Raw genomic sequence first — 27677 nt, forward strand, 5'->3', positions numbered from 1 at the left:
AAGGTTAGAGATCTCAAAAGTTTTACCAAAATTTCTACCACATGTCTCACATGAGTGTGGGACTCACATGAGACCCACGTGACATGGGTTCCACACTCATGACATTTGATAGAAATTGTGGTAGAACTTTTGGAATCTCTAATATTACTCAATAATTATTTTTGTTGGACTATAATATAGTGACCTCATTAACTGCACATTACTTTTGTTCGGGAAGGAACATTGTATTTATACTTGTGCATTGTGTTAGAGTATCTTCAATGGATTCTTTCAAATTTGCTATTATTTAGTCTTATCCTACTTTACTTCCTGCGATGGGTTAGTTACTATATTAGTCATTTTAACAAATTGTTTACTACATTTAGAGAGTCTTGAGAGACTTTTAAATAGTTTGAATAAGTAAGTAAAATAAATAGTAGTGTTAGAGCATATAGACAAAAAAGTATTTAGGCAAAATAAAGAGCATTCCTTTATTATACTTTAACTAGTGAAAAATAAAGAGTAATGTTTGACTTCATTATGTATTTTTCAAAGAGACATTGTTTCCTATTATTTTAAAAAATAAAATTTTATTAAAATGATTTTTATTTTTAAGAATATCATTATCACATCATCTTTATTAATAAATATGTATAGATATTAGGTAATCTCGGAGTACAATGTGATATTACTTATGTGCTCCTCTTGACAAATGTGAAACCACAAAATACACTTCACGGGTCATTCTTTATTTACGGGTCATTCTTTATTTATCAAGTACTTAATAAAAGTGCCTTAGTATGGTCTCACCCATAATGGTTTCTTTTATGGTATTTTATATAATACTTTTGCTTGTGGATCATACAAGACATTTTTTTTGCCAATAATTTTTCTTTCGGGCATGCGGAATAGTTGGTAAAAAAACTTGAGCCATTGGTTTTGATAAGATAATATGTATGCCTCTATGTAAACACATAATAGTAGCTGCAATACTGACTCTCCATTTTGTTACCCTCAATTGTGAATTCATTCTAAAACCAATCAAACTTTCACTCTCCTGCTTTTCTTGGTTTGCTTGTGTTTTTCTCTAAATCTGATATAATATTGTTTCTTGCTGACTCTCCATTTTGTTACCCTCAATTGTGAATTCATTCTAAAACCAATCAAACTTTCACTCTCATGTTTTTCTTGGTTTGTTTGTGTTTTTCTCTAAATCTGATATAATATTGTTTCTTGCTTCCTTATTTTCACCAGGGAAACAATGCCTATAGGAGAAATCTTTCTCGCTGCTTTCATTCGGATGTTGTTTGAGAAGTTGGCCTCAACTGTCCTACTGAAGTTTGCTCATTGGGAGCAGGTTCATACTCTCTTCAAGAAATGGAGTGGAGAGCTAAAAGAAATTCAGGCATTCTTAGATGATGCAGAGGAGAAACAAATAAAGAATAGCGGTGTGAAAATGTGGCTTGAGGATCTCACAGACCTAGCTTATGATCTGGATGACATACTGGACGAATTTGCCACTGAAGCTTTGCGGTATAAGTTAACAGTTGAGTCTCAAGCAGCTAGCACCAGCAAGAGCAAGCTACTGGCCATGATACCTACATGTTGTACAAGATTCAATCCAACGACTCTTCTTTCTGATTTTATGAGTTCTACTTCAAAGATAGATGAAATCACTACCCAATTGCAAAGTATTTTTGAAAGAGGAAGTCGACTTGGTTTACAAAAGAATGTTGTAGGAGAATTTGCTAAAGCTTGGCATAGACCACCCGCCACATCATCATTGATACATGAACGTTGCATATATGGCAGGGATAAGGAGAAAAGGGACATAATTGATTTTCTCCTAAGGGATGAGTCAAATGATAGTAAAGTCGGCGTACTTCCCATAGTAGGTATGGGTGGGCTTGGCAAGACCACCCTTGCACAGATGGTATACAACGATGAAGTGGTGAACAAGCATTTTGATTTGAAAGCATGGGTCTGTGTTTCTGATGAGTTTGATACTATGAGAATATCAAAAGTAATTCTTGAATCTATTACTTCCAAGCCTTGTGAATTTAAAGAATTGAATCAAGTTCAAGTTCAGTTAAAGCAGAATTTGACTGGAAAGAAGATTTTAATCATTTTAGATGATGTATGGGACAAGAAATACAATGATTGGAACATTTTGAAGGCCCCCTTTAACGATGGAGTCTCAGGAAGTAAGATAATTGTAACAACTCGTGACAGAGATGTTGCATCGATTATGGGAACCGTTCAAAACCATTTGCTACAGCATCTATCAAATGATGATTGTTGGTCAGTGTTTGAACAACATGCCTTTGGGAATAGAAGCATGGATGCGGATCCAAATTTGGTGTTTATTGGTAGGAAAATTGTGGAAAAATGTAAAGGTTTGCCTTTGGCTGCTAGGACACTCGGTGGCCTTTTACGGTGCAAAGAAAGAGACAATGAGTGGGAAGTTGTATTGAATAGTAAAATATGGGATTTAACCGAACAAGGCAATGAAATTCCCCCAGCTTTGAGATTAAGCTACCATCATCTCCCTTCACATTTGAAGCGGTGCTTTGCATATTGCTCTATACTGCCGAAGGACTATGAATTCGAGGAGATGGAGTTAGTCTTCTTGTGGATGGCAGAAGGCCTTCTTCAGCAACAAAATGGAAAGAAGCGAATGGAAGATTTAGGAGTTCAATACTTTCACGAATTACAGTCGAGGTCTTTTTTCCAACCATCGAATGGTGGTGAAAGCTTGAAATTTGTGATGCATGACCTCATCAATGATTTGGCTCAGTCAGTTGCAGGATATACTTGTTTTAGATTGGAGGATAAATTGAAGGATCAGGAGCAACATACAAAATTGAAGAGTGCTCGACATTCATCTTACATGCAAAGCGAATTTGATGCAATCAAAAAGTTTGAAACTTTTTATAAAGCTGAGAATGTAAGGAGTCTAAGGACCTTCTTACCATTGTCCTTAAGTAAATATAGACATTGTTGTTTGACAAGCAAGGTTCCCCTTGATCTGTTGCCAAAGATGAAACGCTTACGGGTGTTGAGTTTGAATGGATATCAGATTTGCGACGAACTCATTCCAAAATCAATTGGAGATTTGAAACATTTGCGATATCTTAACTTTTCCTACACAAATATCAAAACAGTACCTGAATCATTAGGTACCCTATACAATCTACAAACTTTGATGCTAAGAGGTTGTCCAGAATTGAAGAAATTGCCTGCGGACATGGGAAACCTAATCAACCTACGTCATCTCAATATGATTGATTCAAATTCCTTAGAAGAAATGCCACAAGGAATTGATAAGTTGACAAGTCTCCAAACACTATCCAATTTTATTGTTATGAAAGACAATGGGTTTCGGATAAGAGAGTTGGGGAACTTGATTCATCTTGGAGGGAAACTTTGCATATCAGGAATAGAAAATGTGGTTGATCCTCTGGATGCAAGAGGGGTGTGTTTAAATGACAAGCAAGGTATAGATGTGCTAACAATGGTATGGAGTAGTGAGAGCTTGGATGGTTTACGAAATGAAATGGTTGAAACAAAAGTACTTGACATACTACAACCTCACAAAAAGTTGGAAGAGCTATACATCAGAGGCTACCATGGTATGAGATTTCCAATTTGGATAGGAGATCCTTTGTTCTCCAATATGGTGTGCATGAAGTTACAAAATTGTAAAAATTGCACTTCCTTACCACCACTTGGACAACTACCCTCTTTGAAAGACCTTCACATTGAAGGAATGAGTGCTGTAAAGCATGTGGGTTGTGAGTTCTATGGGCAGCATTGCGTCAAACCTTTTCCATTACTCAAGACATTATGTTTTGAGAATATGTCAGAATGGGAGGATTGGTACATTTTTGGAATTGACAAGAGAGTTCAAACCTTCTCTCGTGTTAGTAACCTCTCCATCAAAAAATGTCCCAAACTTGTGGGAATGTTGCCGAGTAATCTTCCTTGCCTCAAAACTCTTGAGATTATAAATTGCTCGCAGCTGCTGGTTGAAGCTTCTAGCCTTGTTCTCCCGTCACTCACCTCCCTGTCCATGAGTGATGTTTGGCTTCCAAGCCTTCTAGTGCTCCTTGAGACATGTAACGTGCTTGAACCCAGTTCCCTTACTGGCTTGAATATTAGCAATGTTTCAATCCCTGAGTCCCTGTGCAATCCAAGCATAGATGATGAAGTGATGTTGGCAAATGCAATGTCTAAGAATCTGAGTTCAGTAACTTCCTTGAGCATTGAGAAGATTCAAAAACTTGCATTATTGCCAAAATGGCTTACCCAGGGGCTTAAAGGACTCAAAGAATTGAAGATTTCTGGTTGTAACGAACTCACAACACTGTGGCAGAATGAGGCGGGACCACAACACAGTCTCCTTGCATTGGAACGTTTAGAAATTTGGTTTTGTCGGCAACTTGTTTCATTGTTTGAAAAAGAGGAGGATGTAGAAAACGAAGGGCAACATCAACAAGAGGGAGTGTCTTCCATGGTGAGACTTGAGTATCTAAAGATACATGATTGTGAAAAGTTGGAGACACTGCCACGGGGGCTACATACCTTCACTTCTCTTCAAGAGATGGATATCAGTGGATGTCCAAGTCTGGTATCTTTTTTAGAGACAGGCTTTCCGCCTAGCCTAAGACGACTTTGGATTAAGGAATGTAAGGCTATGCGGTCCTTACCTGGGTGGATAGCGCACGATTCTAATCTGGAGGCCTTGCAGATAGACGGGTGTGATAATCTGGAGTCCCTTCGGGAAGAATGGGTCCACCACCCCCCAACAAAACTGTCATTATTGGTTATCAGGAATTATAAAAAACTAGAATCGGTCCCTAGTTTGTGCGACAACAGCCTCCTCGCTTCCCTTGAATATCTGTGGATAGAAAGTTGGCCTGCAGGAGGAGGAATCGTCCGTTCCTACATTCTAGAGAAAGGGAATTTCCTCACCAACCTCACTAATCTTAGCATCGAGGATATGAAGATTGGTAAGCCCCTATCAGAGTGGGGTTTGCATAGATTGCCCTCTCTTGATAGTCTCTGGCTTGCAGGCCCAAGTAACGTATCAGAAGAAGAAGAAGAAGAAGAATATTATTCGGTGTCTAGCTTTCCAGTAGATGGGATGTTGCTGCCCACTTCTCTGACAGAACTATGGATTAGGGATTTCCCAAATCTAGAGAAGATATCTTCTTCCATGGAGACCATTCAAAACCTCACCCATCTTGATTTCAAAAATTGCCCTAGGCTCGCATCTTTTCCCGAGCAAGGAGGGCTGCCTCCCTCGCTTTTGCAACTTGGATTCAGAAATTGTCCAATAATGAAACGGCGGTGTGAAAAGGGGAAAGGCCAATATTGGCCCCTCATAGCTCCCATTCCTGGAGTATTCATAGAAGACAGACACATCTTTGAAGGGGAAAGGCCAATTTGAGCCATCAAAACTAGCAGGTACTCAAAAATCACCCAAACTAAATATATCAAAATTATTATTTTATTATTTTTATCAATGCTAAACAGTAGGCATGTTTAGTGCAGCTTAAAAGTTGTTTATTTCAACTTTCAGCTTAATTTAAATTATTTTGATGTGTTGGTTTAGCTTATAGCTTATAGTTTTTTTGAAATCAGAAATAAGAAATCAGCTTATGTTCATAGTTATAAGTTATAAGTTGTTTAGGCATAAGTTATAAGCACTTTTCCACAGCTCTACCAAACAGGGCCAGTGTCGCATCTCCTCATCTCATCGGAATGGAGCCTGTGTATTACTTATAATATATATATATATATATATATATATACATATTTCTATCTATACTATATATTAAGCAAAAGAGGGTTTTTAACCCAAAGCCTTGTGGGAGCTCCAATCTCTCAATCTAAATTTCTTGATTTTTTGATTTTTTTTTTTTAAAAAAAATCTTATCATTTATTAACATCTCCTAACTCCCAAGTATTACCCTCATAATAATACTTTAATGCATTAAGAACAAGCATAAAAAAAATTCTTTAAAATCCAACACATATGAATTCATTGAAAAGTCCCAACACATATAATTATTATCCCTCATAATAACACTTTAATGCATTAAGAACAAACATAAAAAAAAAAATTCTTAAAAAGTCCAACACATATGATTATTATCAAATTATTAAACTTTAATATAATATAATAAAAAAAAGACATTTAATTTCTTGAAAAGTCCAACACATATGATTATTATCAAAATATTAAACTTTAATATAATACAAAAAAAGAAAAAAAGAAGACATTTAAAAAAAAAAATTTAAAAATCACAATTCACATATATAGATAATTGTAAACACAATAAAATAGGAGGGCATTCATGTCTACACGCTTTTTTATAAGATCTCCTCCATTATAATAAGATAGCACTTTATGTCTCTCATCTTATAATCTATATATATATATATATATATATTATCTATACTATATATTAAGCAAAATGAGGTTTTTAACTCCCAAGACCTGTGAGAGTTTCAATATCCCAATCTGAATTTTCTAAATTTTTTATTTTTTATTTTAAAAAAAATCTCAGCATTTATTGATTTGGTCAAAATTTCCTGATCAGCATTTATTAAATTTTTTCAATCCACATGTTTTTCCACATGTCTGCATTTATTGATTTGGTCAAAATTCCCTAATCAGCATTTGAAATCCCATCATACAAATAATTATAGATATAATCCATGTATAGTTACTGTAGTACTCTTTTCAACTTCTCCCATACACTATGGTTAGTGATAAGATTGTTAAATTATTTTTATAAAAAATCTTTAAAAAAATTTAAAACAAATATAAAATATCTATAATTATCCTGTGCATAACACGGGTGATAGGCTAGTATATATATATATGAGAGGCGGTTTGCTGCTTGTTGCTAGCCATTTTTTTTCCCTATTTTGCACTTATTAGTTTATTTTCAAATTGTTATTTTGTCCTTTAATTTGGTTGGTGAAACAATTTGAGTGTAATTATGCAAATATTATTGGTCAATTATGTAACATAAATTTTTTATTTTTTAACAAATTATAAATACACCCATAAAATTTGTTTAAAATATGAATTAGTCCTATAATACTAGAAATTATAACTATCGTTTATTATAAATTTTAATTTAACACAATACTCAAGAGAAAAAAAATTATTCTCCAATTCAATAATAAATTATCAAAATTGTTTATTAAAAACTATTTCTCATATCATTAAAAACTATTAATTTCCTTAATGATTTATTTATTAACAAAATGGCTAACTAAAATATTTTTCATATCATTAAAAATTATTAATTTACTTAATGATTTAATTATTAATAAAATTGGTTATTTGCTATGCAAGTATGATTTATGTATTAATAAAATTAGTCATTTGTATATACATGTATTTTGTTCTGCTTCTTTATTAGTTCAATGAATTATCTTAGTAGTTTTTTTTAGATGAGAGAATTATCTTAATATTTGTTTTATATTTATGTGTTGAGAAAAGTTACACACATTATTTTTTTTTTTATAAATTCGGAAGAAATGTTAAAACCTTACAAATTCACCCAAAATAATATGGTCATAGAATTAGAGTCTACATGTATAACAAATCAAAAAATAATGCATATCTTACTACATAATTCTATCATATATATAAATATGATTTATTTTGTTCAATTTCATAGAATAATATTTTAATTTTTAAAAAATTATCAAAATACAAAACTTAAATAGACTTAAATTATCAAAACTTATATATAGAAGGGGAGGTTGGGCTATGTTTTTTTTATTTCAAGTGTTCTTAGTGTTGGTCTCTTGCCAACCAACCACTGCATTCTTCTTCATAAAGGGGTTTTGGGTCTATTTATTTTTAGTTCGGAATTTAAGGTGGTTTTGTATGCTTCCTATTTTTTTTCTGTTCTTTATTATCTTTTCCCCTTGTTTATTTATTGATTGTAATGATTCACATTATTATTCATAAACTCTTTTTATTTTTTGATAAAAATAAAAATCATATTGCAGAATGGTAATTTGTTTTCTCACTTTAACACTCCAGACATAATCAGGATCACATGCCCAATCACAATAATCAACCATATCTTTTTTTTTTTCTTTCTTAATTTTTGGGTTGGAGCATCGATTACTTACCTAGAATTTATGTATTTTCACCATGAATAATTGGTGTCTTTTTGCTTCATCTGCATATGTTGTTTGATCTCCGTTTTGTGGTAGTCACTAACCCAATTACTTTTCAATTTTCAGCAATTATTATTATTATTATTTTCCCTGTGGTGTTTTTAGGTTCTAGTAAGAGTTGTTCAAGGTGTAAGTTTCGGTAGATGCTTGTCAAATGTTTATTTGTCATCGTTGTTATTGTTTTCATTTCCAGGTTCAATACATTCATTTATCTGCTTTTCCCCCAGCTACCGCTATTCTTGGGAAACCAAGAGAGCTACCAAAGGATGGTATCAACTCTTTCAATCATTTTCTGTTGTGTCTAGTGAAGTAAATGTTGCATTTGATTTAAAGCAATGTTGCATCTAGTTGAAGACCTAAAGAATGCAGTGGCTTGATGATTCTGTATTGTTGTTGATGTTTCCTTGCTTCTAGTCATGTTGCTTCTTTTTTTTTTTTTAGGTAAACCAAGTTGCTTCTTTTATCATACTGTATTTTCTACTATTGCTTTTGTACGTGTCATATATAAAAGCTCAGTGGTAAATTGACTGGTTTATGCTGATGCTATTGTTGTTGCTTCTTTGGTTTTCTAGACTTTCTGTGCAGCTATTGCTATCTTCTCATGGTCTGTATGTTGTATTTGTTGCACATATGTTCATGTTAGATGTAAACAATGCCTAGATTGGCTAAATGGTATTGTCCTCATCTTTTGCTTGCTTTAGACAATTCCCCTCGTTCGTATTGCCCATGTATGCTCCTTGTACTATGTATTTACTTTTGATCTTTGGTTTATATTGACTTCCCAAAAAAAAAAAGAAGTTTTGTTCATCAAATAATCTGGGTGTTGAAATTTGATTCGTATTGTTTGGCTTCAATTACACTCGGCATCTTTTCACATTTTGCAGCAATGATTGCTAGATGTCCTTTTTAGGTTATTCAACGGAGTTTTTCCGAGAGAGAGAGAGAGTGAGTGAAGGAGCAAACTAAAGATTGAAGTATCTAAGACTTACAAGTTCTGCTGAGGTGATGTCTACCTGGAGAATTCTTTTTCTAAAAGAGATGGGTGAAAAGATTTCACCTTCTAAACTCAATCATATGAACAAAGTTACTGCATAAATTTGTAATTTTTTGCCTGAAACGGCAAAGGAAAGTAGAGAATACTTTATAATCTTTCAACAACCTCTTCAGCCCTGCCTACTATAAGTTTAATGCGAGTCTTTTGTTCAAAACAAATCAAGCCAATAAACATTGAATATTAACCTTGTGACTACAATTACAGTGAGCACAATCTCATATGATGAAAGATTCATTACATAGATTTATGGTTCTGGGTAGTTCTAATCTAAAAATTAAGAATGAAGCTCTCTTGATTAAGTGGTGGTGGAGGTTTGCATCTGAGCCAAATCCCCTTCGAAAAAGAGTGATTTTTGAAAAGTATAATTGGGACAACAAGAGATGGGATATTTCATTGCTTAAAGGATAATGCAGTTTTTTTTTTTTCCTGTTCCCTTCTGAACATGTCCCCATTAATGTGCTACTGAAATTGGGGAAATGGAATGAGATTTCTCTTTTTGTTTGATAAATGGGTGTCTGATGTAACAAAGATGGTCTCATTAATGATTTCATAACATGCGTACCTCACATAGGAAGACTTTGTTTGTATGGGACGAGGAGGAGGAATACCATCATAGATTATTGAAAATCCTGCCACAAATTGATCAGCTTAATGCCAATCAATGGATCAATTAATTTGGAGGAGTGATCCATCAGGTAACTTCTCAGTAAAATCTTTACATAACCTGTTTGGCTCATCTGGAGGTTGTATTATTCCTACAATAGAGTTTATGTGGAAAAGGATTGCCCTCTTTTGAATTCTTGTTTTTTGGTTAAAATGAATGCTCTAGATGAATCCTGTTCCACCTCGGTTTGGCTGGTGTAGGCGGTTGAGTCATTGTTGATTTTGTTTTTTAGCTTTGTTCTCCTAGTTGGTGTCTTGCTGTCTGTTATTTTATTTTTATTTTTTTCTTGGAGTGGATTCCGACATTATGAAAAGTTGTCTAGTTGCTGCTATGCTACAATCTTGGTCAGTGTTCTGCATCCGTCTTAGTAGGTGTTTTAGGGGTTGTTGGCCTTTGGCTTAAGCATATGATTGGCTTAGTATAGCATGAGTCACCTAGTTGGCATATATATATATATATATATATATATATATTTTTGATGTTCCCTTTAACAAAGAAAAAAGAAAAGAACATTACCCATTAGACAACCAGAATTTTGAAATTTGAGTCTCAATAAATTTCATGATGTTTCAGTTTTGTAAAATGGTTATTTAATTGGACGTAAATTTGTCAAATGATGGATACATTGATGTTTTGAACATTTCAACTAATGAGTAGTGATAGAAAAACTTTCACCTTTGAGCGGTTTTCATCCATAAATTGGTAAATTATCACAAATCATCCATTAATTGGTAAACTTCTGTTCTTCAATGAATGGTAAGGAATTTGTTAATTCCTATATCTTTTAATGAGAATATTTTGTGTTGAGCGATCCAAGGGGTCACCTCTCCTGCTATCATCCATTTCTATACCTTCGAACACTCAGCAAGTTGGTTTAAAACCACTCATAAAACTTTTACTTTTATGCCTTCTTTCATATTTTCATGCCATTCTAGATTGCATTCCTTTTCTGTCAATAGGTAGAAAAAACAGATAGATAGGTGGAGTCTACTAACTTTCAAAGCATTTTTCACCCCCAAACTATACCACACAACAGCCTGCACAAACATAAGCACAGAAGCAAGATTTAAACAAGAACATATGAAGACTAATTTGTGTTCAGGATCAAAAACTCATATCTAAAAGGTCTAGTAACATGAGGTAGTTTTAGTTCATTAGAATTAAAGTGGACCAGAATAGTTGTTCTATCCAAATGTTCATTCTAATATTTACTTTACTTTAAAAAATGTTAAAAAATATATTGTAAATGAAATGAGAAATTAACATTTCATTCTATTCTACTTTTATTCTAATGAACCAAACATAGAACTAATGTTACATTAGACTCTCTTAAGGTTCAAATTCACATAACACTTAGTTGCATTTTTATCAAAAATTATTAATCCTATGAATAAAAAAATGATATTGTCATATTTTTTCATCACTTTTATACTGAAATGTAGAGTTTATATTATATCTTTGTATCTTTACACTATTTACACTAATCAAGATCGCTTTAGCTTTGCTAAAATAAAGGTCGATGTAATTATACTAAAACTGTAGGCCTTACTGTATTTTTTCAAAACCGTAGGCGAGGTTAATGTAATTTTCCCAATCATATAGTTATCATTATTGGATTAATTCAGTTTTTTCATAGATAATCTACCAATATAGGCCTAAAAAATATATGATTTAGATAATCAAAATGAAACCTATGATGGACCCAGAAGTTCGGACTAGACCAATCGAGTCCAAATCTCGGACTGCAAGCAATCTAATGGATAATTTAGTGAAAAGTACCTCACAAAATTGAAACATGACTCTGTTACAAAATTTAACAGCTAAGATCCCTTGGCATTGATTTTTTGAGAGTTTAAGGACTCATTGTGAATTAATCAAAGGTGTTATTTGGTGCAATAGTAAGTTAAAAATTGATAATGCAAAAGTAGAAGTTAAAAGCACTCTTCGCTTTAACTTTTAGAAATTAAATTTTTTATTTTATTTTATAATAACTTATCAGTAAAAACTGTACCAAATAATCCGACATACTCAAAAGTTATGAACTGTTTTGGTCCTTCCATTTGTGGGTAAAGTGTCGAGAACCATAAAATACACTAGCATTAAATTAATGAGGTCAAAATCTCCATGGAAGATCACCATCAACATCAATTAGCTGGGCATAAACTCTTGTTACCAATTGTTACAATTCCTCTATGACGGACATGCTTTCTTAACCATTTAGATAGTTTAAAAAAGGATAAATTACACTACTAGTTCGTGTACTTTGGCTGTTATATTATTTTGATTTTTATAATTTTAATTGGATCAATTTTAACCATTTTTTTTTTATTTTATCTTAAATTAGTCGAATTGCTTATAATTATTAGTATTTTTTTTTTTTTTATAAATGTGCACATGAGTGGCATGTGTTATGCTTTTAAAAGTAAAATTGGAAACTTAATCAATTGAGTGACTTAACTTCAACCAATTAAATGAAATTTTTTTGTTAAAAATCCTAACAACGTTATCAATTAAACTAAATTGACACAAAATTTAAAATTAATGGTCAAAATTGAGTCAATTAAAACTGTAAGGACTAAAATGTGTGTGATGGTTTTATAATGCTGGTGGTGAAATTTTAATTTTATTAACACACTAAAATTAACTCCAATAGAGTGGCGTTGTGGTCAAGGCCTGGAATTTGGGGTGTGCTCCCTTCATGATCGCAGTTTCAAAACTTGCTAAGTACAAATAATTTCTTGTGGTCAGTTCATATGGGGCTTTGCCTCAACTTTAATTGGAGTAGTGGACGGTGGGATTGATCCCTTAGATTAATCGGTTCATTACGAAAATTGAATTATCAAAAAAAATTAACACACTAAAATTTTATTTGTTCATATTGTTATTTTATTATTTTGATAAAAAAAATTAATATATCCACTGATAATAGGTAATTTTGATAAAAATTATTTTGTATAATAATGAGTATAAAATTTTCCATCAACAATGCTAGATGGAAGTTGTTTTGTTACTGTTTAGGTAAGGTTAACGCATTAAAGTTTTACACTGTTAATCTTATTATTTTACTGTTTTGGTAATGATAAATTTATTTTTAAATATGTTTATTGGTAATAGTAATGATGGCAATGAGTGTGGTGGATTGTGATAGTAGTTGTGGAATTTTACTATTTAATCTAAGATTAACGTAATAAAATTTTATTTTGTTAACATTATCATTTTTATTATTTTGATAAATTATTTCTTTAATATTTTCACTAGTGATGTAATAGTATGTGTGATGGTTTGAGATGGTGGAGGTAGTAGAATTTTATTATTTAAATGTTAAACTTAGAACAATAATATTTTGGAAAAATTATAAGTTTGACCCTTGTGATAAATTACACTTTGATTTTTTTTTTTTTAATTTTGTCAATTTAAACCCTACTATTTTATTACAAATAAATTGAAAAAAAATCAAAGTGTAATTTATAACAAGGTCAAACCTTGAGTTTTTTTTAATTTTTCCTAAAATTTCATTGTGTTTGTTTGTTTGGTTTTTTTTTTTTAAGAATTTCGTACTCAATATGAATATAATTTGATAGAATTCGACAAAAGAATTTCAAAAATATCTATTTTCTTAAAAGCAAACATCTCTGTTAAAAGTTATAAATAAATTTAAATTTAGAAAGTAGAACATGAATATTTTAATAAATAGACTAACTAAAATAAATATTTGTGATCATTTGGGGAAAATGCTTGTAAAGATTTTGGACCTCACATGAAAGTTTGAAACTTTTAACAAATGTGGTGCAAGTATGTCCACCTTTTGAGAAAATTTTGAGCAGATTTCTTTGGTAGGAAAGAATTTTCAAGGAAAATGAGAAATGAACTCCGCATGAATTACTAGCTTGTAGTTATGCTAGCTTGTAGTTATGCACTTTGTTCTTGGTTGAGTAATGGTGTAAATATAGAATTACTTGTGTGTATTTGTGTAGCTAGTTCTTGATAGACTAGTTTTGTTAAGGCTTCTTGTGCCAGAAAATCATATTTGTGGACCTTACTTTGTAGGAGTAGCCCTTTTCTTTGTGAGAGTTGACTGAGAGTTTCTTGTGGTGAGTGTGGTTTTATCCTTAGTGTTTGGGGGTGTCGAACGCTCTGATGTTGTTTCAGTTTTTGTATGCGGTTGGGAAGTGGTTGACATATTGGGTGCAAGAGGAACGCATTAATTGAAGTCTAGTCTCGTAGACTCTATTGAGTAATATGGGTCATAGAGACATCCATGGCCTTACTTTGTTAGAATTGTTGCTCCAAAACCTATACACAATGGGGAACTCTATTTGGATTGACCATTCTTCTTTCTGTTATAGTAAGCGAGCCGAGAGTGACTCAATGTTCTTTATCTTGTTGATTTTGTTACTCAAGAGTCTTTGTGGTATCGAGGTGTGGGACCGGGGATTCGGGAAATTATCCCAAGTGTGGATGTAGACTTTGGGTTGAGAGTTGTAATTCCTTTGTGTTTGTCTCACCTCAAGTGTAGGTGTATCTTTAATTTCGGGAACGAAATTTCTTAAGGTGGGAAGGTTGTAGCACTTTGAAAATTTTCTCTTTGCTCGAGCACAAGAGTGAGCGCTCAAGCAGTTGTTTGAATCGTCCAGTACGTTGGTCTGCAGCCTAAGATTCTGAGAGTTTGAAATGATTGCTCGAGCGCAGGTTTGTCCACTCAAGCTGTCTGTCCATTTCGCGGTCTGAGATATTGGGAGTTTGTCATCTTCACTCGAGCACAAGTTTTGCTGCTCGAGCGGTCTTTTGTCTCTCATGCTTGAGTGCACGTTTCACTGCTCGAGTGGTCTGTTCAAGATCAGCTCTTTAAAAGTCACTTTTTGGGTCAATTCTCTTTCGCCTTATCACTCTCTCTTCTCTCTCTCACCTCCATTTTCGAGCACCAAGCTTTTATATTTTGGGTTTCATCTTCTTAGAGTAATAATCTCACCCTAGTTCCATATACCAAAACGTAGAGCATGGTGAGAGCTTCTTTTTAATCTAAACGGGTCGTCTTTTTGTCACTGGTGAATTTTTTATTTTTCTTCTCTTTTTGCTTATTTTCAATACTTTGCTGTAGATAGATATGTGGTAGTTTTTATTGCAGAAAAAGCATAGTTTTGGGAAGAAATTTCAAAATGCATATACATGAGGGTTAAGGTTTGGAACTAAATGAGCTTAATCTTGTATTTGGTGTTGATTATGAAAGAATTTTGTTGATAGAACATGGTTGTGGTAAGTTAAATAAAATGCCCCAATTTTATTTACTTGAGTAGTAATTTTGGAAATGAGATCAATGAAATTAAATAATAGTAGCTATGTATTTAGTGACGGTTGATGAATCTAAGCTAAATTCAAGGAATTGAAGCTGTGAAATGAGAGAGAAATTAATTAGTGTTTATGAAGCCTAGATATGATGAAAGGTTGAGAAATTAGTAGAATGGGTGTTTCTAATGATTTAGTGAGCTATATTCATATTTGTGAAATTAAATGTAAAATGAGAGAGATAGAAAATGAATAGTTGTCATGAACTCAGATTATGTTGATGAGTGCGATTAATGTAATTAATTATAAAAGTTATTGAATAATGTAAATGTTTTCTTGAACTTGGGTAAGGTGAAAGACGTTGAGATTATGAGAATTTATGTTATTCTTTGTCTAGAGGTTTTGTCCTTGACCATCGGCGGAGGATGGTATTGCTTATTGTAAAATTTATGTGAGTTAGGTTGAAATGAAACCTTATGTGTTACGGATAATTTGTGCAATTGCATTGTTAATTAGAATAAATTGAAGGAAAGTTAAGTTGCATGTGTTGTGGAAATGTGATTGTGCTATTGTGACAACCCCGATCTGAATTTCGCTAATAATCTGTGATTAAGAACGCCTAATAAATAATTAAGATGAAATTACGTGTTAATTGTGCATTTTGTATATGTTTTGCATGCCTATCTATCTGACGTAGGAATATTTGTCTGAATTTCCGTTTCAGCATAAAAGTTGAAGGCCTTATCGGCATCTAAACATGAGATTAACTAGGTCAACGTGTAATTTAGAATTTTTGGACTATTATGGTAAGTTTAATTAGAATTCAATTCGAAATTGGAATAAATTGATTAAAATTAATCAAGTCTAACCGAATTTACTTAAGTCCCATTAACTAAGCCTATATAAGGCTATTGTTGATTCATCAACATTCTAGACACTTCAAATAATTTACATGCTTGAGGCCAAAAACGTGAGAGAGAAGAGAGAAACATAGAAGGAGGTTGAGATCAAAGAAGAAATAGGAGAATTGGTAAAAAATTGGAGGAAATTGTAGAGGACTTGGGAGAATTAAGCTTCTACACTTGCAAACTCAAGCTTTAGATAAGAATTCAACCAAATTCTTGATCATAAATTATGTAGGACTTGAGTTTATCTAAGTTAAAGTCTAATTTGCATGAAATTGAGGAAAAGAAGATAAAATTTCATATTAGAAAGTAGAATTGAGCATGATTCATGCATGTATGCATGCATAATTCACCATGTTTTGAAGTTGATTTTCAAGAATTCTCTCATGCATGCCATTATTTCAACTTGGATTTGGAAATCCATCATGTTCTATGTCATTTTGTCTTAATTGATCGTGCTTTCAAAGTAAAGAACTTAGATTATTACATGCATGTTAATACCATGTAAAGTAGAGCATAGTTTTGAAGAATTGACTTGCTTTTGGGCTTTGATTTTGTGAAATGATCTTAAATTCATGAGGTGTTATGAGTTTCTACATGTTTTCTTTCATTTTGGACCAAAAGAATGAGCTTTGGTGTGTTTAAATTGAGTTTTGAACTAGGAACAGTAATCTGGAAATTCCAGAATTCGTAGGGTTCGCTCGAGCGATGATTTCTTCGCTCGAGCGTACTTTGCGAGCTCTCAGTACTTTTGCAGAGTTTGATGATTGGCTCGAGCGACCACCCTTTGTTTTAAACCTTGGCTTGAGTGACCAAAAAAGTTGGCTCGAGCGTAAAATGAAAGCATCCAATACTTTTGCAGACTTTGCAGACCGCTTGAGCGAACTGCCATGTTCTCTGAAACTTTGCAAAGTGTTTTAAAGTGCATTTTTGCATCCTCATTGCATCTAAGGCATTCTTAAGCCATGATTTAGGCTACAATAATGATGATAAGGGTTAGAAACATACCTAGAAAGAAATGAAATAAGGTAAGTGTTTACAGAGCGTGTGTTTCAATGTGTATCTGTCATGTACTTGTGTAGGTTACGCGCCAATATCCATCTGATCTATTTGATTCGCTTGTTCTGCTTCTGAAGCTATCTGTGAGCAACAACCTTGTAAAGATATGTTCAATTATCAGTATTTTCTAATGGCTATGATAAGCTCTGTTTTCTAAAATGATATTTTCTATATAGATGAATGATTGTCCAATTTTTGAAAAGTATCGTGGCATTCTTAGCATTATGTGAATCTGTTATCTATTACTTGGTAGCAGGAATCTCTGTGGGTTTCATTCATGGAACAATCTATGAAACCAATATGGTTATCTGTTACAATTGTGCACAATTATCTGTCTGATATGAATAAGGGTTTTAATGACCATCTTCTCTGTATATGGGTATTTATGACCAATATGATCTGTTAGTGCTAATGAATGTACCACGTATGATTGCTTACAAAGATGAATATGTATATGAATATGTTACTCATCTGAATTCTAATTTCTGAATCTGTTATGGACATCATTTATAAAAGCTTTACTCTATTGTTATTCACTAGGCTCCAGCTCACTATTTATATGGTGTATGTAAGTGATTAGGCGCGTGACTAGGCTTGAGACTTCTAGTTTGGATCTGTTTCTGTCAAACCAACCAATGCGCCTTACGTGGAGGTTCCTGGAAGTCTTTGTGCTCAATGTTATGTCAAGTGAACAGTTTTATTTTCTTACATCTTTTGGACAAGTTTTTGGTTATCTATATTTGGGCTAAGTCCCTTTTGTTTTATCTGTATTTGGATGACGTAAGGATGACGCATTAATATAGATCTACAGTTTGAAATTTTGTGTCCCATATAAGTTTGCACAGCTCTATGGACATTGTATATTTGTTTTTTGCTTCCGCTAGCCCTTTATATTATGAATTTGTTTCAGAGGCCTTCGGTAATCTTAGGATTACTGGCCGGTTACAATGCTAAACCTATAGGAGCGGGTTTGGGTAATGCGTTCCTTTAGACTAGTAACCAATAAAACAAGCTAATGTTATATAGAGGTAATGCGTTCCTTCTAGTTAGCAATCAGTAAAACAGGCGGTGCTATATAGAGGTAATGCATTCCTTCCGACTAGCAACTTGTAAAGCAGACTGGACTATACATAGGTACCATGTTCCTTCCAGCTAGCCACTGGTAAAGTAGGGTTGTGATGTGGGGCTTGGTGAGACCATGGGGTGTTGATGTGTTTCAGATTTTATTATTAAGTATATTTGTTAAGATACTTGTTGATGATATTTGTGTACTGAAATTATCATTGAGATTGTGTTATTGAAGTATTTTATATTGAGGTTTAAATTGGTTTTTTTTTTTTTTTTTGTTGATTGTGATGGGTACTCGACTTGTTGGTAGTTGTAGCTCTAGTATAGTTGATCAACCCTGAAATTACTGAAAATGATGATGTGAGTACGGGTTTTAAAGGTGAATGAAGCATAAGAGAATTTTTGAATACTTGAAGGTGATTTGAAAAGTAAGAAATATTTTCTTGAATGGTTTAATAAGAAATCTTTTGGAAAAAATTATATCTATATATATATTTTTCGATATACAAAGATGGCACTACTTATATAATTAATACTTGCGCATTCATGATCATATATATCTATTGATTGCTATTGTTTAGAGGCAATGGGATTCCTACTAGACATATTGTCTATCCCACATTGTTAATCATTTTCAGGTAAGTTGAAGAATTGTTCAAGACCACATGTCTTTTATTTATTGGCCACAGGACCTAGTCCATGTAGGCGGAATGCCAATTCATTGCAAAGAGGGTTAATCTCTTTTTACTCATTTGTTTGTTTTATTTTCTTCAATGTAAGCCTAAAGGCATTTGTTGTAATTATTATATTTGAACATTTCATCATTGCATACGAGAGAACATTATTGTTTGTTAATTGTTATTTGCTTCCTCAATTATATCTTGGAAATGGACATTAATAAATAAACTTGGTAACATTTTCGGTTAATAAAAATTTGGGGCATTACAAACCCCTTCCCCTTTCCTTTCCTCTTTTTTTTTTCTTTTTCTTTTTCTTCTTCTTTTCCAGATCTGGTCTCTCTCTCTCTCTCTCTCTCTCTCTCATGCTCTATCGGCGGTGGAAGAGGGCAGAGAAGTTGGTTGTGATGATGAAGGCGGACAATGAGGTTATTTGTAATGAAGCAGCAAGATTGTTCGCGACGAAGTGGTGGCGTTGTTTGCATTAGGTGGCGATGAATGGAGCTGAGTTGTGGTGGTGCTATTCACGATGGGGTAGAGAAAAGTGGAGCTGAGTTGTGATGGTGAGAGTGGGGAAAGAAACTAGGTCATGATGGTGGCAAGGCTAGGTCATGATGGTGGGGTGTGTTACCAGCAGGTTTGAAGCAAAGGTCACTATTGGAAAAGGGAGTCGCCAGTGTGATCGATGAGGGAGAATAGCCTGGAGGTTAGTCGTCAAAGATGGCAAAGTTACTAGAGATTTAAGTTGAAGGTGGTCGCCGAATGTGGAATTTGGGGATGCTGGTGGAGAGGGTGGTGAAAAAGTAAGTGGGTTAGAAATTAGAGTTAGGGTTTTGAGGGATTGTTTGGTAATTTTAAATAATGATAAAATTCGAATAATAAAAAAAAAGGAAAAAAAATTATGAATGTAAGGAGATAAAATAATGGTGTAAATAGAATTATCAATTGCATGTCCTGAAACTAAAATAAATGTTTGAGAGAGGTTCCACTGAATGTCGCCAATCCAATCCCATAATTAGTAAGACTAAAAACTTAGGAAAAGTTCACTTTTCTTCTATAATTAATGCTCAAAACACTTTACTCCTTATAGTTTAAATATAAATAAAGAATTGTCATGTTATTTTGGACTAAATTACTATCGTTAAACTTATGTTATATATAACATTAATTTTGAGAGTCGACCTCTCTTTTTTAAATTGAAATGAAATTAAAATAACAATACATTTATGCCTTATTTTCATCGTATACTTCAAAACCCTAAGAACCCTAACCTTATCTAGCCAACCCTTCTCCTCTCTACCATAATTGTTGTTGCATCTTCCTCAATGCCCTTCCTAACATCGCAGTTGTACCATCTTCCCTCCCCAACCATCAACATTGTCCCCATTCCCCATTTCCTGTAATAACCAAATCATTCAGCCCACACTACAGGGAAATTCAGCATTAGTGGCGTTTCACAAACGCCGTAATAGGTTATGGTGACGTTTATTTTTTTCATCGCTAATATGGGCATCATCTTAGCTTTACGATGTTTTTAAAACATTGCTAATACTTATAGGCAATGTTTTTTTTTAACATTGCAATAGTTTAACACCAGTTAATTTATTTCTGTCACAAATAACATATTATGTCATGATTATGTCAAAACACCATGTTTTCAATTTTTTTTCTTTTCTTTTTTAGGTTTGATGTCATGATTACGTCATTTAGCAACTTTTTTTTTTGTATTACAAAAAAGCCATTTATTTATTTTTGAGACAGAACACGGGGCCACATTATATCAAAATTGAGCACTTCCAAATAAAGCAAAGAAATAGCACAATATATCAAAATTGAAGTATTGAGGCAAAAAGAAAAATTCAAAATCCAAATATTAGAACAAGATGATGAAGGATAATACCAAGCAATGGCTCAATTACTAAAACAACCAATTGGATGAATTGACAAAATATCATAAATGACCCATAAATGAATATGCAACTACCCCTCATAAGGCAATTAGAAATGTCAAAGAAAGTCTCAGTGTGAATTTTTCAATTGCTCATAACTCCGACCCTACTTTCAGTAATAGCCAACTCCTCTCAATTCTGTCTATGTTGGTTGTTGGGCGTCATCGCCCTTTCCTAGATATACTAGCAATCCTGTGATACCCAGACAAAGACAAATCCATAAAACTTGTAAGCAAGAACCCTCTATTAACTTGTAAGCTTTCCTAAACAAACAAACAAACTGATGAAACTTCTATTATCTAGAAATTCATATGAGAAACTGCTAAAAAAATGTTATGGCAATGAAATCCACTTGCCTTCATGACAAATCACTTTTAAGCAAAATAAAAATGAAAAGCATAAAAAGATTTCTCAAAGTTACTCTAACAATGTAAAGTTCCTTTTGTTCACATATCAAAGAGGTTTGTATTAGGGGAAATTTGGCTATAAACCCCATTTACCTTCCTTTCATTGTTAGAAGGACTAAGAAAAAAATTACACTTTCTAAACCCCCTCATAATTATAAAATCTTACATAAAGGACAAAATTTATTATTTAAATATTTTATCAGACTATTATACCCTCACATATACACAATCCAGATACAAAATTTATCTTCTCTCTCGTCTCTCACTTCTAACCCTAGCTTCCTCCATAGCCGGAGCTGTGTCATTCCTAAGCTCCGACGATCTCTCTATGCATCTTCTCAACTCTCCTCCTTCAACTGTTCATCTTCTATCTCGTCTCTCTCTTCTAATCCTAGCTTCCTCCATGGCCGGAGCTGTGGAGAATTTGCAAATCTATATATCTATATATATGTGTGTGTTTGTGTGTTTTGAGATTTGAATTCGAATATATATGTATTTTGAGATTTGAATTCGAATATATATATATATATATATATATCTACATATTCCGATCTGTAATATATATATGTGTGTGTGTGTTTTTGTGTGTTTTGAGATTTGAATTCGAATATATAGATTTTTGAAAGCTCAAAGTTTTAAAAATCTGAAAAATTTGTAAAATTTGAAAAATCTGAAGAACCGGGGTATGAAAAATTGAGATTTCTCTAAAATTTTCAAATTATAGGCCTGATTCAAGGATTATAGGCATGATTCAATATTTTTCAAAGTAAACATCGATTGATTCAAGGATTATAGGCCTGATTCAAAGCTCAAAGCTCAAAGTTCCATCTATTTTTCAGAGTAAACATCAAATTTCATTTGATAGAACCAGAGTAAAATTTTACTCTGGTTCTATTGCTCTGTTTTTTTCATTTGACAGAACCAGAGTAAAATTTTTCTTTTATACAGAGTAAAATTTTACTTTTAGCTTCAGAGTCTTACAGTTTACTTATTTTTCAGAGTAAAATTTTACTTTTATACAGAGTAAAATTTTACTTTTAGTTTCAGAGTGTAAAATTTTACTCTCATTCATAGTAAAATTTTACTTTCATACAGAGTAAAATTTTACTTTCATACAGAGTAAAATTTTACTCTGAAATACATAGTGAAAATGTCTTAATAGGAGAGCTGATAGATATGAAGGTAATATAGTTAAAGAAACAAGTTTTAAAATATCAGGGGGTTTTGAAAGTACTTATATAATTCTTGTCCTTTTGAAAGAGAAATTAGATAGTGAGGGAGCTATGACCAAATTCCCCTTGTATTAGTGCCCAAAGCATATAACAACCAAAATTCTGTCAAACAATCAACCTCAATGACCACTCCATAAATGTAACGCCTTGAAAATAGTAACCATAATTCATCCCACGATATTAATTAAATAACATGTGTCGAAATAATTATCTTCCATTCATATAATCCCATTATACAAAATTTAACGCATGCAATTATACATTCATAAGTCCTAACCCTGAATCTATAATTTGTGCCACAAGTTAATGATATGAAATAAAAGTTAAACAGATATATAAATGTCCTAGTGACTACAACTTTCTAAGATGATGCTTGGTCACAACAAAACTACTACAAAAATAGTTAAATATCACATTTTAACAAATGAAAATATCTCACTTTTATTGGAAGTGTGATAAAAAAATTAGATTGATATTTTAATCACACTTGATTTGATTAAGTGCGATAATATTTATTTTTTATTTCACTTTTTAATTAAGTGTGATTATATATATATATATATATATTTTAATCACACCTTCTAATTAACATGTGATTAAAGATCACATAAGAAGAATTAAAAATATCTCACTTTTATTAGAATTATAATTAAAAAAACTTAAAATGACTTTTAATCACACTTAATTTAATGAGTGAGGTAATATTTTTTTAATCACATATTTTAAAGAAGTGTGATTATATATATTTATACACAGTCTATACCCTAACCTAACCTCCCTAACCTTATATATATATATATATATATTATACAGAGTCTAAACCCTAACCTAACCTAACACTCTCTCTCACTCTCCTCTCTAGGGGTGTGCGCGGTGCAGTTCGGGCGGTTTGAGAGTAAATTTACAAACCGAATGGCGGGTTAACGGATTAGCAGATTGAAAATTTGCAGTTTGGGCGATTTTTGGCGGATTGGCGGATTGAAGAATCTTTTAACTAATTATCATACATTTGTATAATATATAACACTAATTTGTATAATATTTTTTAGATATATAACACAAAGTAATTTTACATAATATGTTTCATATATATAGCCACTAATTTGTAATAAATTTCATATCTTAAATCTCTCTCACACTCATTTTTACATTGATATTTCATTGGAGGTTAAAAAATATATATGTATTAACTATAGCGGAGCGGAGCGGAGCGGAGCGGTTCGGTTGGCGAATTATAAATTTTAAAGTTTAAACCGCGGTTAGTGGTTAGAGCGGTGCGGATAGATGCGGATTGGTGCGGTTTTAGCGGATTGGGCGGTATTTTGCACAGCCCTACTCCTCTCTTTATCTCTTCCGCCTCATACATCGTCGCCTCTAGTGGCACCGCCGACGACCACCACTGTCGCCCCCACCACCTCCTCTCTCATCGCTCTCTCTCTCTTCTCCTATTCTCTTCACCGATCTTCATCGATCGTCTACTTCATCTTCTCCACTCTCGTCATCGGTTCCAAAACCCTAACCCTACCTTGGATCTTCTCCAATCCCTCCACAAGCTATATGTTTGAATCCAGACCCTACACTCCCCTCAATTGTTTCAGAACCTTTGTCTACAAAGGACTACCGCTGGACTCGTCAGAACAGCGATCTTAAATGGGCTGATTGCGATGAGAAAGATCAGGCGACGAGGCATATTAATGCGTCATGAACGAAATCAGAAGATGGACAGTTCATCTTTGCCCTAATTTTTCTCTCAATTTCTGTTCAAATGTAAGTATGATATAGTTGTCTTCAATGTGGGTTTCTTAGGTTACTGGTACTGGTCTTAACTGTGCTCTTTATGTGTTTGTTTAATTAACTGAATGGTGTGTTTGTCAAATTGGGTTTGTTTTGATTGGTTTGGTTTTCAGGGGATTTTCAGATTGGTCTTAATGTGACTGCCCTTGATCCATCAACTGTTGCTAGTGAGCTGTGGTATGAGAAAGAAAGTGGGAATTATTCGATGAAGATAACGGGGGTTTCTACTGTTTACAGTCAATTGTACCCATTTGAGGGTCTTTAGAATCACACCTCTGGCATCATTCATCATGTGAAAATTGATGGCAAAGAAGTAACACGACTCTTTTAATTGTTGCCATTTCGATGCTTAATGTACTCAATTCAAACATAGCAGTTAAGAAAAGATATAAAGATAAAAACATCAAACAAAAAATTATCCCTTCACTTGATCCGATATGAAGGTGCAGTGATAGGAAGTATTAGGACTGATGATTTAGGCAATAATCATTTGATTAATCTTGGTAGTCCTTTAGTATGAACCTGCTCTGGCAGCGCCCCAAATCTACCATATGGCTGTTCAATATGAATTTTGGTGTTAACGAACACTGCATACTCCATACAGGAGTCAAAACAGATGACCCTTACATGGAAATAAGGATTTGTGTTGTTGATTAGAAAACTTAAGCTTATGTACAACTAATTTCCAAAATAATCCATGTTTTTCAACAAGAAAATGGAGTGTGGATGTGAGTTATATAATAGTTCTTTCCCATTCTTAGCACTGAATTTCAAAATTGGATCAATTGATGTGTATTCTTCACCTATTCATGCTAATCTGGTTAGGTCTTCTAATGTTTGAATGTATTCATATATTAATACTCAAGATAAATGTTTGCAACCAGTTCAAATCAAAACCAAACCACTATACTGTTTGTGAGATGGTATCATGCTGCAACTGTCATTGATGGAGAGTCCTCTGAGTGGTTTATAAGATTTTTATTTTTATTTTGTTATTTTCTTTTTTCTGATTTTGAGTACTTTGGGCTGATTCTTCCAAACTAACATTGAAGAGCTCTAGGTTTTATTGTAGGTCTTGAACTTGGAACAAAGTATTATTACAAGTGTGGTGATAGTTCTCTTCTAGCTATGAGTGATGAGCAAGTCTTTGAAACCTTACCATCACCTGGACCCAATAGTTATCCTCGTCAAATTGCAGTTATTAGAGATGTGGGTCTCACAAGCAATTCAACAACCACCATTGATCATCTCATAGAAAATGATCCTTCAATAGTTTTAATGGTTGGAGACTTAACTTATGCAAACCAATACCAGACAACTGGTAGTAAAGGAGCTTTGTGCTTTTCACGTGCATTCCCAAATGCACCCATTAGAGAGACATATCAACCTCGTTGGGATGCATGGGGAAGGTATCAAACTCTTTTGCTATAGTTATAGTTATATATGCTACGTCTCTTATTATTTATTTATTTTTCATTGTGGTGAACTCTAACAAAAGATGTATAGAATTATTCATATTCCTAGTTCCAATAAGTTTTTGTTCCTTGGCAATTTAATTTTCAGAAATATCAAATTTAGGTTTGCAATGCAGTAGTGTTGATGAGGTCTTTTCATGATTTTGTCAATTTGTCTTTGTTCCTGAATGGATTGTTTATAGCCTAAACTTATCAAATTTGAATTTGAAACACTCCATTAAGCCTCTCAACAAATTGCATCCCAAATTTTGATATATGCTTCCTGCCATTCAGAAGGAAAAAGTAACCAGATAATTATTTGTCAAAAAATAATAAAAAAAAGTAACCAGATAATCATTTAATTTTTTGTGATAACATAGTTAGCAGTGATGAAAGTAGAATGTGTCCTCAACAAAGATTTTGTTTATGCCCTTTGATTATCCTATTATATAGCCCTTGCAAGGTATTTAGGCCCCGTTTGATTCCGGAATAACAACATATGATTAGACTGTTAATCCTATCGAATTCATATTCTTGCATTTGGATCACACAAATGGCATCTGGCTTATTAATACATAGGACTCTTAATTCTATAAAATTGCAGTTTATTAAATACCAAAGGAGGGTAGGTATTACCAATCCTACACATAATTATCCCATGAGATTATTAATCCCGTGAGATTATTAATCACATCACTAATACTCCAACTAATCAAACAGGGCCTTAAGTCTCTAAAAGTCTTAATTGCTCACCAGTAAAAGAAGCTTAAATTACTTTTTGATGGGGTTAGCCAACTATAATTGGTAATGCAAACAAGAAAGCAAGGCGTATGTTGAAAATGGAAGCTATCCTATGTGGATACGAACTTAGCCATCTATTACTTGATTTATACATACAAATGAAGCTATTTCTGGTTAGTTAAAATTGAGACTCTTAAAGTTATGGATGCATGATTTGCACAAAATATTAGAAGTTAGAACTTTTGATCCAAATATACATTAAATTGGTTGCATCCGCTAGTTCTTTAAATTGCTAATAAACAATTTCTTTAGTTGGTAAGGAATATATAATCACTTCAAGATTTCATTTTGAATTTATTGATTCTATGTATATTTGGTTTCATGACTTTAAAATATCTGGCCATACATTGAAGATTTTCATTTTGAATTTATTGATTCTATGTATATGTCATATCTATATGGTAATCCAAACATTTTATACTAGTAACAATCAAAGCTGTTATTCATTTTCTATTGATGCAGGAGATGAAGAGTCAGTGCGATGAGAAAATGTCCGATTTTATCTTTTGTAAGACTAGAACAATCTCTACAAAAATAGTAAGTTTATTCATATGCTTCTAGCGGTTTCTGAATTAATTTGTGTTTTTATTTTTCAGGTCAGAATTTCTTGAAGAGATGCAAAATATAGTCAAAGAATTCAAGAACATAGTTTTTTCAAGTTTTTTCATTTTTAATATATGTAATCACAGCTAAATTTTTTTATTAATTCCTTTGTATATACTTTTGAACATTTAACTTTCATTTATGAAATATATGGCGTTATTCCATTCAATATGTGGTTGTGATTCAAAATATAGTATATAGTGTGTATTACATTCTTCAAATGCGTGTACAAAAATAATATTGATTATTCTTCAAATATGTCAAATTCTTTTTTTATCACACACATTAACTGTGATGAAAAATGCATATAATGTGTGATCTTATCTCATTATTAATCACAGGTTTTATTAGATATTAATCACACTTAAAATCTGTGATCTAAATATTTATTATCACAGGTTTTATTAATTATTAATCACACTTAAAAGATGTGATCTAAATTTTACTAATCACACTTAAAAGATATGATCTAAATATTTTTTATCACACTCAAAACATGTGATTGAATCATTTTTTAATAACACTTAAAAGGTG

General features: G+C 32.8%; 1 protein-coding gene and 1 long non-coding RNA gene across 2 annotated transcripts in view; both read left to right on the top strand.

The window, feature by feature from the left end:
* LOC145788787 (putative disease resistance RPP13-like protein 1) overlaps positions 1 to 8898 on the top strand; it is a 30929-nt gene extending 22031 nt beyond the window's left edge. The window contains exons 4-5 of the mRNA XM_082915786.1: positions 1234 to 5448; positions 8387 to 8898. Of these exons, the coding sequence (XP_082771912.1) occupies positions 1241 to 5431 (4191 nt within the window). The 5' untranslated portion in view covers positions 1234 to 1240 and the 3' untranslated portion in view covers positions 5432 to 5448; positions 8387 to 8898. The remainder of the gene's footprint in view (positions 1 to 1233; positions 5449 to 8386) is intronic.
* A 14934-nt stretch (positions 8899 to 23832) lies between these two features.
* LOC145820381 (uncharacterized) lies at positions 23833 to 27305 on the top strand. Its single transcript, XR_014361794.1, has 2 exons — positions 23833 to 24258; positions 24399 to 27305. It is a non-coding gene; the product is annotated as an uncharacterized LOC145820381 (long non-coding RNA).
* Positions 27306 to 27677: the final 372 nt, after the last annotated feature.

The sequence above is a fragment of the Camellia sinensis genome, chromosome 2, assembly GCF_055761805.1.
Source record: "Camellia sinensis isolate YWXY chromosome 2, ASM5576180v1, whole genome shotgun sequence".
NCBI lineage: Eukaryota > Viridiplantae > Streptophyta > Magnoliopsida > Ericales > Theaceae > Camellia > Camellia sinensis.